Source organism: Fistularia commersonii, chromosome 19 (genome assembly GCF_037954325.1).
Source record: "Fistularia commersonii isolate RoL2024-O1a breed Wild chromosome 19, RoL_Fcom_v1.0, whole genome shotgun sequence".
In the NCBI taxonomy this organism is placed as follows: Eukaryota; Metazoa; Chordata; class Actinopteri; order Syngnathiformes; family Fistulariidae; genus Fistularia; species Fistularia commersonii.
Window position 1 is genome coordinate 13,005,229 of NC_141302.1, and position 13,078 is coordinate 13,018,306.

Genomic DNA, 13,078 nt, shown 5'->3' on the forward strand with positions numbered 1-13,078 from the left:
TGTGTCCCACTTCTGTACCACACAACATCTTATGTCCTGTCGAGACAATTGTATTAGTGTATATTATCCTGTGCGCTGGGAGACATACATTGGGGTTGACTTTACGGTGACATGTAGCGAAGGGTCCTTTTTTGTCCAATATGATTCCACAGAATCCGCGGCTCTCATAAAGCTCCTGCTCGTCTTCATCACATCCAGGGATAGTGGTGTTTGGCTTCTTATTGCATCTGTGGACATAGACAGTGAGAGAAGTCAGACCCGCTTCCATCATGTCCCTTGTAATTGTCTTCTTCTTTTCCTTCCGGCTACTCCAGAGGCAGAGCTGATCCCTGATCTAGTCCCACCTCCACCTTGAGCCTCTCTGTCACACAGCCGGTCCCAGTTTTGAAGTGAGTGTATATATTCTTTCGGAAAGATTGCAGGACACATGAGTGATCTTTTCCGTATTTGGGTCACTTGTCATACCACACTGCCTCTTGATCATTGCTGTATTTTGTCAATCTTGTCTTGTTTTTGTCAAGTCTTTGAGTACTTACTCTGGATCAGTGTTCCAGCTGTGTCCAAATTCATTCGGATCGCTGGTCAATGAGCCGCCTGGTTTACGGAAGTCGTCTTTGACATCTCCGTCATAATCCCCACACAGTCCACACAGTGTGCCCTTATAGCTACAGGTTGCAAAAATGCAAAAACAGTCTCAGTTCCAGGTGCAGGCCTTATTTCACAAAAAGGTCCAAAGGAGAAATACCATTCTGTGGAGTGAGAATGTTTTGAGAGCACACGCGATTCACGGCTCATTCAGTCCACACTCACTCTTTAATGACTTTGACGTCCATAAAATGGTTTCCATCATAGCGAACAGTCACACCAAAGTTCAGGGACACCGTGTAGTGCTTTCCTGACTTGAAGACAGACACACCAGGGGCAGGAGTGATCGGTAGGTTTACATTGGCCCCATTCACCTGTTGAAAAAGAACATTTTACAACCGTTCACCCGTAAGACTCCCATATGTATCCATTGATGGGTAATGGCAAACGGTTTCCTGATCAAGTTGAAGACTGGCAATGCTCCTGCGCTCACCTGCACAGTGCCTCCTTTCAGGATGGAGACCCTCATATTGTATACATTGACATGTACGGCCTTTACATAGGAGATGGTGGGCCTGTTGTAGCGGTTTTCGTTGTCAGCGTGGACCTCAAAGTGCGGTAAACCCGTAGCATTGCACGGCTTGGACATCAGATAACTGCAGTTGCCCATGAAGTTGTACTTGCGTTTATCAAAGGTGGTGTAGTGGGGGTCACCGGACGCTATGCATGAGGATGTACCTGTAGCAAAGAAAAAACAACGTCCGTCACAACAGGCACGAGAAAGCTCAAACCAAATGCCAATCCCTGATATGCAGCATAGATAAATCCTACGAGTATGGACCCATCTAAAGTAGCTAAACATCTCACGGTTAGAGTGGTATTGTTGTATGTCCTGTACTCTCATAGTTCTGAGTACTAAATGTAAAGAGGACATGTCAATTGGCACAGTTTTTACCAATTTTCCTTCAGGGGTGCGTTGCTGACACGTTTTTCTGAAGTAAACAGCACAAGTTCTGGTCATTTACCTTTGGGGTAGCAGCCTGCTACACCGTTGATCTCACGACACTCTTCCGTGGGGTCACACGAGTTGTCAACACATTCCAAAGTGTAGTTCCCTGCACAGCGACACAGGGTTGAGCAGCCATCTCCATACACAATCTCTCCAGGCTGAAAGGAAACATGGTTGGAATCAATGCTTGGCGGTATGTCATGAGAGGTGCAAGGGTACAGCCCCTGTATTTCCTCAGATCCTGATCCTGGTGTAATGCTGACTGTGATATCCAACCTCATAATAGTTGTTCTTGTCATCCAGGCAGCCACATTTCTCCAGCGGCACACAGTGTGGTCCCTTGAATACATAGCCTGGCTTACAGAAGCAGCCGCTGATGCAGGAGCCGGTGCAATTGCTGGAGGGTTCCTGACAGGTGGGGATACAAGCTGGACCACATTCTATATACTCAGAATTGGGAGGGCATGGTTCTATAGGGGACAAAACAGAGGGGAATTGGATGATTTAAAAAAAGCAAAGATGAAATTCTGAAGACGATGAAAAAGAAGAAATTGAATTATCATGTAATGTACGGTGTCATACTCGGCGTTGGAGTCGTTGTTGGTCTTGGTGTAGTCGGCATTGTTGGTGTTGGTTCAGGTGTTGTTGGTACTGTAGAGATGGGTCATAGGTCGGAACATTGTCAGGATGAACAAGGTGAATTTGCAAACCCCGAGTACATGCCAAGTGAAGTTTTCAAAGCAACCATACTTATAGGTCAACTGATTTGTATTCAGATTAATACATTTATCAGGAAGCACTTTGATATCTGACTTTATGAGCCCACAGAATATCTTTCAAATATCGGGAGGACTTGGCTACCCCTTCTGGAGACGGGTATGGGGATGGACAAGGCCAGCCCATTCTTGGTGGCTGAGCATGGCAACCTGGTCAGGCATGACTTGAACCAGCAACCAGAGACTGTTGTGGCCAAGTTAGTCCGCGGCCACTGTGACGTTGCCCAGAGAAGTTTTTCAATTTAAATTAATTCACTCTAGGCCTCAGTGTACCTGTCTCTAATCTCTAGAATATACCGTCAGGATTTCCTGCTCCGTTCCACATCAGAGTATTCAAGCTACAACCAAAAACATGCATTTCAAGAGTGCGACATTGGAATTTGTATTTGTATGACAGACGTCTGTGGAGGTTCTCAGTGATCCAGGTCATGGATAAACCTTGTTGAAACCTTTTGGTGGCAAGTGGACTTGAATTTCGAAAAGCTCAGTTGCCACCAGAAGATTTGGACAAGAAGTTGTAGTTTTGACTTTTCTTTACATGGCTTCTGTAGTTTTAGGAGGATTGTAGGAATGTGTTTGGAGGCATGATAGGACCCTGTGGGCTGATTCTCTATCACGACTCTCAGAGACTTCTGTTCTGTCTATAAGCCTTTTCACATTAGAGTAGTGAATGTGCACCTACCACTGGGATAGCAGCCCAGCTCTCCATTCTGGATTTTACACTCATGCATTGGTGGGCATTCTGAGGGCGTACAGGTAAGCAATGGTGCGTCACATTTACACTTGAGAGTGCAATTTCCCACAAAGAATTCTTCTCCTTGCTGAGACACAAACACACACAAAAAGTTTGAGTAGAACAACAACTTGAGTGAGACTTTTATCAAATTATGGAATGAAGATGTGAAGATAGCTGTAGTAATCCACTTTGGCGTACTTCGTAGTACTGGCCATCCTTTTGGCAGCCACATGAACTCTTTTTGACACATTTTCCAGCACTCAGGATGTAGCCGGGATCACAAACGCAGGCCTCAGTGCACGGGCCACTGCAGGATGGAGGTTTCCCAGAACACGTCTCCTGGCAGGGGTCTGCACAGGGCTCATAGTGACTGTTGGGGGGGCAGGGCAAAGCTGTTGGTAGAATGGAAGGTAGAAGTTAGATATGTGCTGCATTTATCCTCACGTTAGGCTTGTGGCCAGAAGTGATTTGTACTGAAAGCAAAAGGTCCCTTCTTAACAATTTTGAGCAGAGACTTCTGATCGTGGTAAAGCTTTGTTCACCCTCGTATATGACCCACACTACCGAGGAGAAGCCCAATGAGTTTGATTCAAGTGGTCAGAACTCTGTAGGTCCAAACTCCTTCGGTGATTCCCAACAAAACACAAAGAGATAGACAACTTCTTATATCAATCCATTCATCCATGACTTACGGCAGAAGGTCGCATTCCTCCAGGGTCCGATGTTGACTCCACGTTCCTGACACTCATTGACATAGGCCTCAATAGCTTCACACAGAATGGGCTTAGCTCCATCCAGCTCACACAGGTCAAAGACACAATCCTTGAAGTAATTCTGGAGAGACAGGTATAGTTTAGTTTGCGTGTTGGTTGATTACAATCTGTCAAAGAGGTCATTGTGTCCCACTTCTGTACCACACAACATCTTATGTCCTGTCGAGACAATTGTATTAGTGTATATTATCCTGTGCGCTGGGAGACATACATTGGGGTTGACTTTACGGTGACATGTAGCGAAGGGTCCTTTTTTGTCCAATATGATTCCACAGAATCCGCGGCTCTCATAAAGCTCCTGCTCGTCTTCATCACATCCAGGGATAGTGGTGTTTGGCTTCTTATTGCATCTGTGGACATAGACAGTGAGAGAAGTGTGACCCGCTTCCATCATGTCCCTTGTAATTGTCTTCTTCTTTTCCTTTCGGCTACTCCCTTCGGGGGTCTCGTCCCCGTATTCTCTGTATCGTCTTCCCTTGCACCAACCAACATCATGTCCTCTTTCCCCACATCTATAAATCTTTTCTTTGGTCTTCCTTTACACCTGCTGCCTGGCAGTTCCAATTCCAGCATCCTCCTACCAATAGAGTACATTTGCTGTCCTTCCTCTGTACATGACCGCACCACCTCAGTCTGGCTTCTCTGACTTTATTTCCAAAACATCTATAATGTGTTGTGCCTCTGATCGACTAATTCCTGATCTTGTCCATCCTTGTTACCCCCAAAGAGAACCTCGACATCTTCATCCCTGCTACGTCCGGCTCTTCTTCAGTGCCCCTGTCTCACAACCATACAGCATCGCTGGTCTCACCACTGTCATGTACACCTTTCCTTTCATTCTGACTGATGGTCTTTTATAACACGATCCCACTGACCCCATCATGGTCCGTGGGGAATCCTGTTTTACCTCATCTGTCAGCCTGTCCATCACCACTGCAAACAAAGAGGGGTCAGAGCTGATCCCTGATCTAGTCCCACCTCCACCTTGAGCCTCTCTGTCACACAGCCGGTCCCAGTTTTGAAGTGAGTGTATATATTCTTTCAGAAAGATTGCAGGACACATGAGTGATCTTTTCCGTATTTGGGTCACTTGTCATACCACACTGCCTCTTGATCATTGCTGTATTTTGTCAATCTTGTCTTGTTTTTGTCAAGTCTTTGAGTACTTACTCTGGATCAGTGTTCCAGCTGTGTCCAAATTCATTCGGATCGCTGGTCAATGAGCCGCCTGGTTTACGGAAGTCGTCTTTGACATCTCCGTCATAATCCCCACACAGTCCACACAGTGTGCCCTTATAGCTACAGGTTGCAAAAATGCAAAAACAGTCTCAGTTCCAGGTGCAGGCCTTATTTCACGAAAAGGTCCAAAGGAGAAATACCATTCTGTGGAGTGAGAATGTTTTGAGAGCACACGCGATTCACGGTTCATTCAGTCCACACTCACTCTTTAATGACTTTGACGTCCATAAAATGGTTTCCATCATAGCGAACAGTCACACCAAAGTTCAGGGACACCGTGTAGTGCTTTCCTGACTTGAAGACAGACACACCAGGGGCAGGAGTGATCGGTAGGTTTACATTGGCCCCATTCACCTGTTGAAAGAGAACATTTTACAACCGTTCACCCGTAAGACTCCCATATGTATCCATTGATGGGTAATGGCAAACGGTTTCCTGATCAAGTTGAAGACTGGCAATGCTCCTGCGCTCACCTGCACAGTGCCTCCTTTCAGGATGGAGACCCTCATATTGTATACATTGACATGTACGGCCTTTACATAGGAGATGGTGGGCCTGTTGTAGCGGTTTTCGTTGTCAGCGTGGACTTCAAAGTGCGGCAAAGCCGTAGCATTGCATGGCTTGGACATCAAATAACTGCAGTTGCCCATGAAGTTGTACTTGCGTTTATCAAAGGTGGTGTAGTGGGGGTCACCGGACGCTATGCATGAGGATGTACCTGTAGCAAAGAAAAAACAACGTCCGTCACAACAGGCACGAGAAAGCTCAAACCAAATGCCAATCCCTGATATGCAGCATAGATAAATCCTACGAGTATGGACCCATCTAAAGTAGCTAAACATCTCACGGTTAGAGTCGTATTGTTGTATGTCCTGTACTCTCATAGTTCTGAGTACTAAATGTAAAGAGGACATGTCGATTGGCACAGTTTTTAACCATTTTGCCTTCAGGGGTGCGTTGCTGACATGTTTTTCTGAAGTAAACAGCACAAGTTCTGGTCATTTACCTTTGGGGTAGCAGCCTGCTACACCGTTGATCTCACGACACTCTTCCGTGGGGTCACACGAGTTGTCAACACATTCCAAAGTGTAGTTCCCTGCACAGCGACACAGGGTTGAGCAGCCATCTCCATACACAATCTCTCCAGGCTGAAAGGAAACATAGTTGGGATCAATGCTTGGAGGTATGTCATGAGAGGTACAAGGGTACAGCCCCTGTATTTCCTCAGGTCCTGATCCTGGTGTAATGCTGACTGTGATATCCAACCTCATAGTAGTTGTTCTTGTCATCCAGGCAGCCACATTTCTCCAGCGGCACACAGTGTGGTCCCTTGAATACATAGCCTGGTTTACAGAAGCAGCCGCTGATGCAGGAGCCGGTGCAATTGCTGGAGGGTTCCTGACAGGTGGGGATACAAGCTGGACCACATTCTATATACTCAGAATTGGGAGGGCATGGTTCTATAAGGGACAAAACAGAGGGGAATTGGATGATTTAAAAAAAGCACAGATGAAATTCTGAAGACGATGAAAAAGAAGAAATTGAATTATCATGTAATGTACGGTGTCATACTTGGCGTTGGAGTCGTTGTTGGTCTCGGTGTAGTCTGCGTTGTTGTTGTTGTTGCTGGAGTCGATGGTTTCGGTGTGCTGGGTTTTGGAGTTGTAGCTGGGGTCAGAGGAGTGTTTGATACAGTTTTTAAATCCCATGGTATAAAGTTGTTACTGATCAGTATTTATTGGAACTATCTTTTTAAAGTTCCTATTCAGCGGTGTATTACCTGCACAGGCGGTGATGCATACAGCATCTACAGCAACATCTGTCTGAGGCGTTTCTCCATAGGTACCCACAATGACAAACTGAAATAAATTGAAACAGAGAAAATTATGGAATGATAAATAACCCTTTACCCATGTAATCATTCAGAGAACTACATTAATCTTGAATTTACCTGAACAGCAGTATTTCCCAAGTAGCGGACCTCGGCTGGCTTCCAGGCTTGACCCTGGTTCCCCTCTACCTTGAAGAGGGCAGGGCCAAGGCTTCCCCCTTTTTGGTAAGGGGAGAAATTTCAATTCAAAAGCAGGATTCAGGAATTAAGAGTTTCTTTTTCAAAGATTAAGACACATTTAAATAGGTGAGCGATTATCTGTCAGCAGTTGCATCAGACAGACACCAGAGACCTAGTTGTTTCATGATGATCAGTTGAAGGCAGAGTTTTACCTGGAGTAAGGGTGTGTACACTTATCCCCATGGTTTTGCTTGAGCCATACAGATAGTAATGGAAGGTGAATAGGAGACATGCAGTTGTGGGAGTCACAACAGGACTCCTGATCTGAGCCTTGGCCCCTGGGACAGTGTCCAGTGAATCCATCAACATGTACAGGCCCACTGCAGGTTATGGGGAAATAAATAAATCAAATTTGAGCGAGACTGAAGTAAGCAGATTAAGAAAGATTAACTAACGTCCCTGCAATTTCATTTTCTTCAAGGAGGAACCCAATACAGTATTTTATCAGGTTGTATTGGTAACCCCCTGAAACCCCCCATGACCCCAGGTAATATGACTGATGATGTGTCCAAGAAACTGTATCACAAGATGTATCTTATAACCACTATCAGGTTGTATTGGTGTTTACCTGCACTCTTCGGGCAGATGCTTGATACAACTTAAACCTGGATTTTTTTGTCGAGAAGAAGTAGAACAGGTGCACCACATCCTCTACATGCTCTGCACCATTTGTCTTGTTCTGTAATATCCTACTCTTTACCCTAAAAATAATTGTAGCCGCCGACTCTGGCGAGGCATCACTCTTTGAGAAATCTGAGTGAAGCCACCCCCTCTGAGATCAATGCCCTGGGTGTGAGGGAGACAGCACAAAGTGCCTTTAACTTGGAAGAGCTTCAGTCCAGAGTTTTTAAAAATTGGGACCACAGGTTTCATTTGAAGTATATGGGGCCATGATGCTCAGCTAGGAGCTGATGATGAAGCCAGTTTTCAAAGTTATGATATGGAGTAAACATATCACATTCTGCTCTTGTCATGTGAGAGTATGTTTGCCATGTCGTTTTTTGGACCTGACATACAGATTCAATGCTTTTATCACACAAACAGAGGGAAAATGTTCTGAAGGCCACCGGCTTTCATTTGACATCTAATGGTGAACGTATAAATTCCTGACATCATTTGTGATTGGAGCAGAGATTTTCAGTCTTTACATAGATGAAAAATTCTGGCAAATTCTGACAACATTTATGGAGGGCACTTACATCCAGGTTTGGAGAAATCATTGTCTGGTCCAGTTCCTTCAGTGTCTGTTTGTCCTGCCCACTGGGAAAAGCCAAACACTTCAGGATCGTCAGTTAGTGTCTCAAAGCCGCAAATGTCACCCACTCTGTCAAAGTCGCATCCAGAGATGCAAGCTGTGGAGAAAACATTCAAGCCTTGTTGAAAATGTAATGTGTGGTGACTTGTCGTCCTGGATTGCTACAGTGACTCAGGTGGACTCACAGGCGCAAGCTCCCTCGGTGATGACGATGTTGTCCAGAGCTGAGTCGCAGGATGAGCTGGAGCCTCTCTGAGCCTGGAACATGATCTGTGGATGATGGATAGAAAACAGATTCATTGGTTTAGTTTTTATAATCTTGCTAAGCAAATAACTAACTGGTATGTAGCTTGTGGCTCTGAAGTGGCTACTGCTGCTCTCCAAATTCTATTATCCGCTAACCCTTGCCTGCCAATTTTGCCACGTTCCATCGATCCGTGGTAGAAAGTAAGTTCACTTAAGTTGTGTACAGTTTCTGAGGTACTTTTTCTTTTACAAATTTTTGCATTTGATAATTCACTCGTATGCCCCTCTTTTTTGGCTGTTTGTATCTGCTTTAGAACCTCTGGATGACAAAAGGTAAACAATATGTCGTAAATCTACTTATATTGCCTTTCTTGGCTGCTCAACTCTCTGCCAACAAACTGACGTCCCTTTGCTCCTATTTCGTAGAAATTTTCCTTTGAGAAGCTTTCACATTTTTCCCCTGATCGCCTGAATTAGCAGATGGAGCCCCATTTCCACTTGGTTTTAAAATCCTGAAGTCTCTAAATTTGCTTTTCAATGAAAGCTCCTGCTGTGACCTCCTGATACTCACCACGATGCTCTCAGTGCTGGGTTTGGTCACAGTGACCGAGCCCTTCAGCCAAGAAGGACTCTGGATCCCGGTCTTCTTCCAGACCTGTTCATCGCTGCTGGGCCTCCTGACCAGAACCTTCAGTTGGTTCGCATCGTCAGAGCCATACATGTAATAGCGGAACTGGACGCAGATCTGAGTGGCGTATGACGAGAGGGGAGGACTTAGGAGATGCGCCTCTTGTCCGTTTGCCACATTGTCGCCCTCATGGTAGATGTAGAATCCCTCTGGAGATGGAATGAGATGAGGAAAGCATGTATTTATCACAACATCAGTGTAAATTATGAACAGTCTCCCAGACAATAATTGTGCACAAATTTCCCTGTTTGTAGCAAATCAGCACTGACCTCCATCAGGGTAGTCTCCGGTGGGACCCGTCCCGTCTGTTGGAGTCGGACCCTTGTGCCGCGTCCAGTCGCTTTGGTCTGAGTATCCCTGTCTGAATTCGCAAAACGGTTCAGCGTCGTTGTTAAAGTCGCAGGATGTCAGCACCACTGCTGGAGAGAGGACGGGTTATTAAAGACCGCTGCCCTGACAGAATGATAGCAATGGCAGCAGCATGTTTCATATCAAAAGACAGGGGGCAGCATTGCTTCAGTACTTTCAGGGGTGTGATCCCTCGCTGCCTCAGGCCACCAGCTCATAAGTGTGCACGTGATTGGGTCATATATCCGTATGAGGTGTTTTCTGGTATGGTTCCCAGGATAGGACCTTCCCATGAGGTTTTCAGCTTACACCCTCACTTCACGCCCCGCGTCTTCCCTCATATGTGAATCAAATCACTTTTGCTCATCCAATGCCTGGCTACTGTGAACTCCAGTTCTGGGCATTTGTCGTCACAAGAACAAACTTCTCCCACGGACAACGTGAGCTAAGCACCTCGTCTCCAATATTTGGATGGTGGCAATGTGGATTTCGCCATGAATTTGCTGCCATTAATACCACAACTGCTGGCAAGTCACAGAACGATGCAGAACCAGAACATAATTCAGACAATTAAGACATAATTATGACTTTAGTTCTTGAAGCAGTACTTTATATGGAGGTCGTGTGTCACTTAAGCTGACTTCTTCAAATCTTAGATATATATGACTATGTCAATAGGGCCAGTGTAGATATAATTGCAACCATAATTATGGCCATAACAATTTTTGTCACCTATTGAAATCACCGGGGTAGTGTGGTTATATGTTTCTTTGGCAACATTCTAAAAAATCAAATACAAGACAATTACCATCCGACACGGGATGTCAGTGACATTCTGCATTTCCCAGAATCAGGAACAAGATAACATGATAACTGGCTCACTGCATGGATCACCAATGTTTCCATATGATATGGTGTCATGAATGCTCTTGCTGATGTAAAAGTGATCTCTGCAAGAACAGAGTCCTTGTTGGGTGACAAAATTCCTTTAACTCCACAATAAATCACCCAACGACATTGTTTATGTCTTGCCACCTTGATAGCGTAAACCACAAGATAGACAAGGGGATAAGGTGCTTTCCAAAGGTAAAGTCAACTGCAGCCAAAAGAGATGACACCAAAGACTCAAATACTGCATAATTATACCTGTGTGTGTTATAATCGAGATCACGTTAGACTTGTGTATCAGATTGCACAACTGCGCTTGGGCTTCGGTTCACCTACCGTCAACCTTTGGCGAGCTTCGGAGGCTGCGGGCGAAGAGACAGAGACAGTGTTAGAAAATAGATCTTGTGGGAACTGGAATGAGCTCAGAAATGAACACTTGGTGTGTAAACTACAACCCAGATAACGGCAATATCAACAGGCAGAGTCAACCTATCTTTTAGCTTTGTGACGATAGCAGTGTGAGAGTGGGTTGATTTGGATTCAAAATAATAAAGAATACACCCTGGACTGGTTGCCAGTCAATCGCAGGGCCCATTTAATCATTTATTTATTCCAATATTAGACTGCTTATCATGCTGTCACGGTTGCGGTAGTGCTGGAGCCTATCCCTACGGTCATTAAGTCACAAATAGAGATATTAAACATTCACCGATCATTCACCGATCATTTCGAGACATGCAACCATTCACTCACTCATTTTCATGTCATATGGACACACAGTAAAAATATTCACTCTCTCATTCAGATGTCATATGGAGACATACAAAATTCACTCTAATTCACATCATATACAGCCAGAAAACCATTCATCCTGTCATTTGCATATGATATAGATCCACACAATGCAACCATTCACTGTCTCATTCACACATCTGGACAATGTAGGGTCTCCAATGAACCGCCTGCATGTTTTTGTGAGGGGAACCCCACGCAGATATGGGAGGAGAACATGGAGGCTCACCTGTGCTCCATCGCCCCTGCAGCCCTGCGGCCCCACATCCACCAAAGCAAGACTAGAAACTTTAAAACCTTGAAGTCATCCATGGCTAACTGAGTGCAGTTAGCGGGGGAAAGTCAGTGGGTCGGCGCGGGGGGCTTTTTATAGTGGCCTGGGGGTGTCGTGGACACCTGGGCGGATGTGCTGAGTGGGTGGTGCAGATGATGATTTGCAGTATTTCCCATGATGTTGCAAACAATGTAAATGAGTAACCGTGGTGATAGCGACAGGGTGTGTTCCCCTTGGATGTGCGTTGCAAGGCGTGTGTTGTTGTGTGCACGGGCATGCACCTTTTCACCTGGGCTGCCCACGGGAGGGAGGGGTTGCCAATTGAAAGCCCCATCGCATTCCAGAGAGAGTTGGTTGTGTAAGTGTAAACCTTATTAGGCGTGAATCTCTATAGGCTAGTGGTTCTCCACGTTCTCCTGCCTTGGTTCTGCACGTTCATGTTCAGTCCGTGGTTTTCTGCCTGGGTTCTCTCAATGTTCTCCAAACTGGGTTCTCCATGTTCTACCGCTCAGGCTCTCAACATGCTCATCTACCTGGGTTCTCTCCTTGTTCTCTTGTACTCCTGCCTGGGTTCACTGTTAGTTCACCATATTTTCTTCTGATTGGGTTATCTTCATGTTCTCTCTGTATGCTCTCTGCATATTCTCCTGCCCGGGTTCTCCTCAATATGTTCATGGAAGGGAGGGAATAATTGGATGTTTGTCTATGTGGCTCTGTGATTGATAGGCCCAGGTTAAACCCTGCCCCTCTGCCCAGACAGCCGGGGTTGGCTCCAGCTTCCCCTTTGACCTTGAGCGTCAGGTGTGTAGATGATGAATGGATGAAGGTTTAGAGAGATCCAGAGAAGGACCCCAAATTGGATCATGCACTTCGCTCTTCAATAAAACAAACTTATAAGTATCAACAGTGAGATTGTTATTACTCAGTTATGATACATTTATTAGATGTTGATGCGAATGTATTAATGTATTCGTAATTATTATGCTGTGAATTACTGAGAAAAAAACAGAGGCTAACGGCATGTTTGGTCATTGCCTTTGTCCCAGTGTCAATTTGCAATGTGTTGTTGTTATGCCTTGGTTTCCATGGCAACTGCATTTAGTGAACTTTGTGAGTGCACTTCGGCCTCTCCTACGTCAGCGGTGAAACTGTCTGCGGGGGCGCTGCCAGTAAAACTTAGGCATAAGGCTCATTCTGGTCCATCCACAGGGGAAATGTGATGTCGCAGAAGTTCTGGCAACAAGCTGTCACGACAGCAAGTGTCTCGTTGCACTCAGATATGGCAGAATCCATGGAAACCGCAATAGACTTTCTATCTTGGATGGATGGATGGATGGATGGATGGATGGATGGATGGATGGATGGATGGATAGATGGATAGATAGATAGATAGATAGA

At 45.3% G+C, this 13,078-nt stretch overlaps 1 protein-coding gene across 1 annotated transcript in view; it reads right to left on the minus strand.

Annotated features, from left to right (window-relative positions):
- Window positions 1–11,646, minus strand: part of LOC147223795 (IgGFc-binding protein-like) — a 47,039-nt gene extending 35,393 nt beyond the window's left edge. The window contains exons 1-26 of the mRNA XM_086166196.1: window positions 11,636–11,646; window positions 10,951–10,976; window positions 9,648–9,797; window positions 9,262–9,527; window positions 8,630–8,714; window positions 8,389–8,541; window positions 7,342–7,509; window positions 7,070–7,167; window positions 6,899–6,977; window positions 6,691–6,786; window positions 6,385–6,578; window positions 6,125–6,266; window positions 5,592–5,836; window positions 5,324–5,472; window positions 5,050–5,178; window positions 4,091–4,229; window positions 3,799–3,940; window positions 3,305–3,498; window positions 3,056–3,191; window positions 2,177–2,245; window positions 1,871–2,064; window positions 1,611–1,752; window positions 1,079–1,323; window positions 811–959; window positions 537–665; window positions 89–227 (exon numbers count right to left, since the gene is read on the minus strand). Of these exons, the coding sequence (XP_086022322.1) occupies window positions 89–227; window positions 537–665; window positions 811–959; window positions 1,079–1,323; window positions 1,611–1,752; window positions 1,871–2,064; window positions 2,177–2,245; window positions 3,056–3,191; window positions 3,305–3,498; window positions 3,799–3,940; window positions 4,091–4,229; window positions 5,050–5,178; window positions 5,324–5,472; window positions 5,592–5,836; window positions 6,125–6,266; window positions 6,385–6,578; window positions 6,691–6,786; window positions 6,899–6,977; window positions 7,070–7,167; window positions 7,342–7,509; window positions 8,389–8,541; window positions 8,630–8,714; window positions 9,262–9,527; window positions 9,648–9,797; window positions 10,951–10,976; window positions 11,636–11,646 (3,669 nt within the window). The remainder of the gene's footprint in view (window positions 1–88; window positions 228–536; window positions 666–810; window positions 960–1,078; window positions 1,324–1,610; window positions 1,753–1,870; window positions 2,065–2,176; window positions 2,246–3,055; window positions 3,192–3,304; window positions 3,499–3,798; window positions 3,941–4,090; window positions 4,230–5,049; window positions 5,179–5,323; window positions 5,473–5,591; window positions 5,837–6,124; window positions 6,267–6,384; window positions 6,579–6,690; window positions 6,787–6,898; window positions 6,978–7,069; window positions 7,168–7,341; window positions 7,510–8,388; window positions 8,542–8,629; window positions 8,715–9,261; window positions 9,528–9,647; window positions 9,798–10,950; window positions 10,977–11,635) is intronic.
- Between the last annotated feature and the right edge of the window lie 1,432 nt (window positions 11,647–13,078).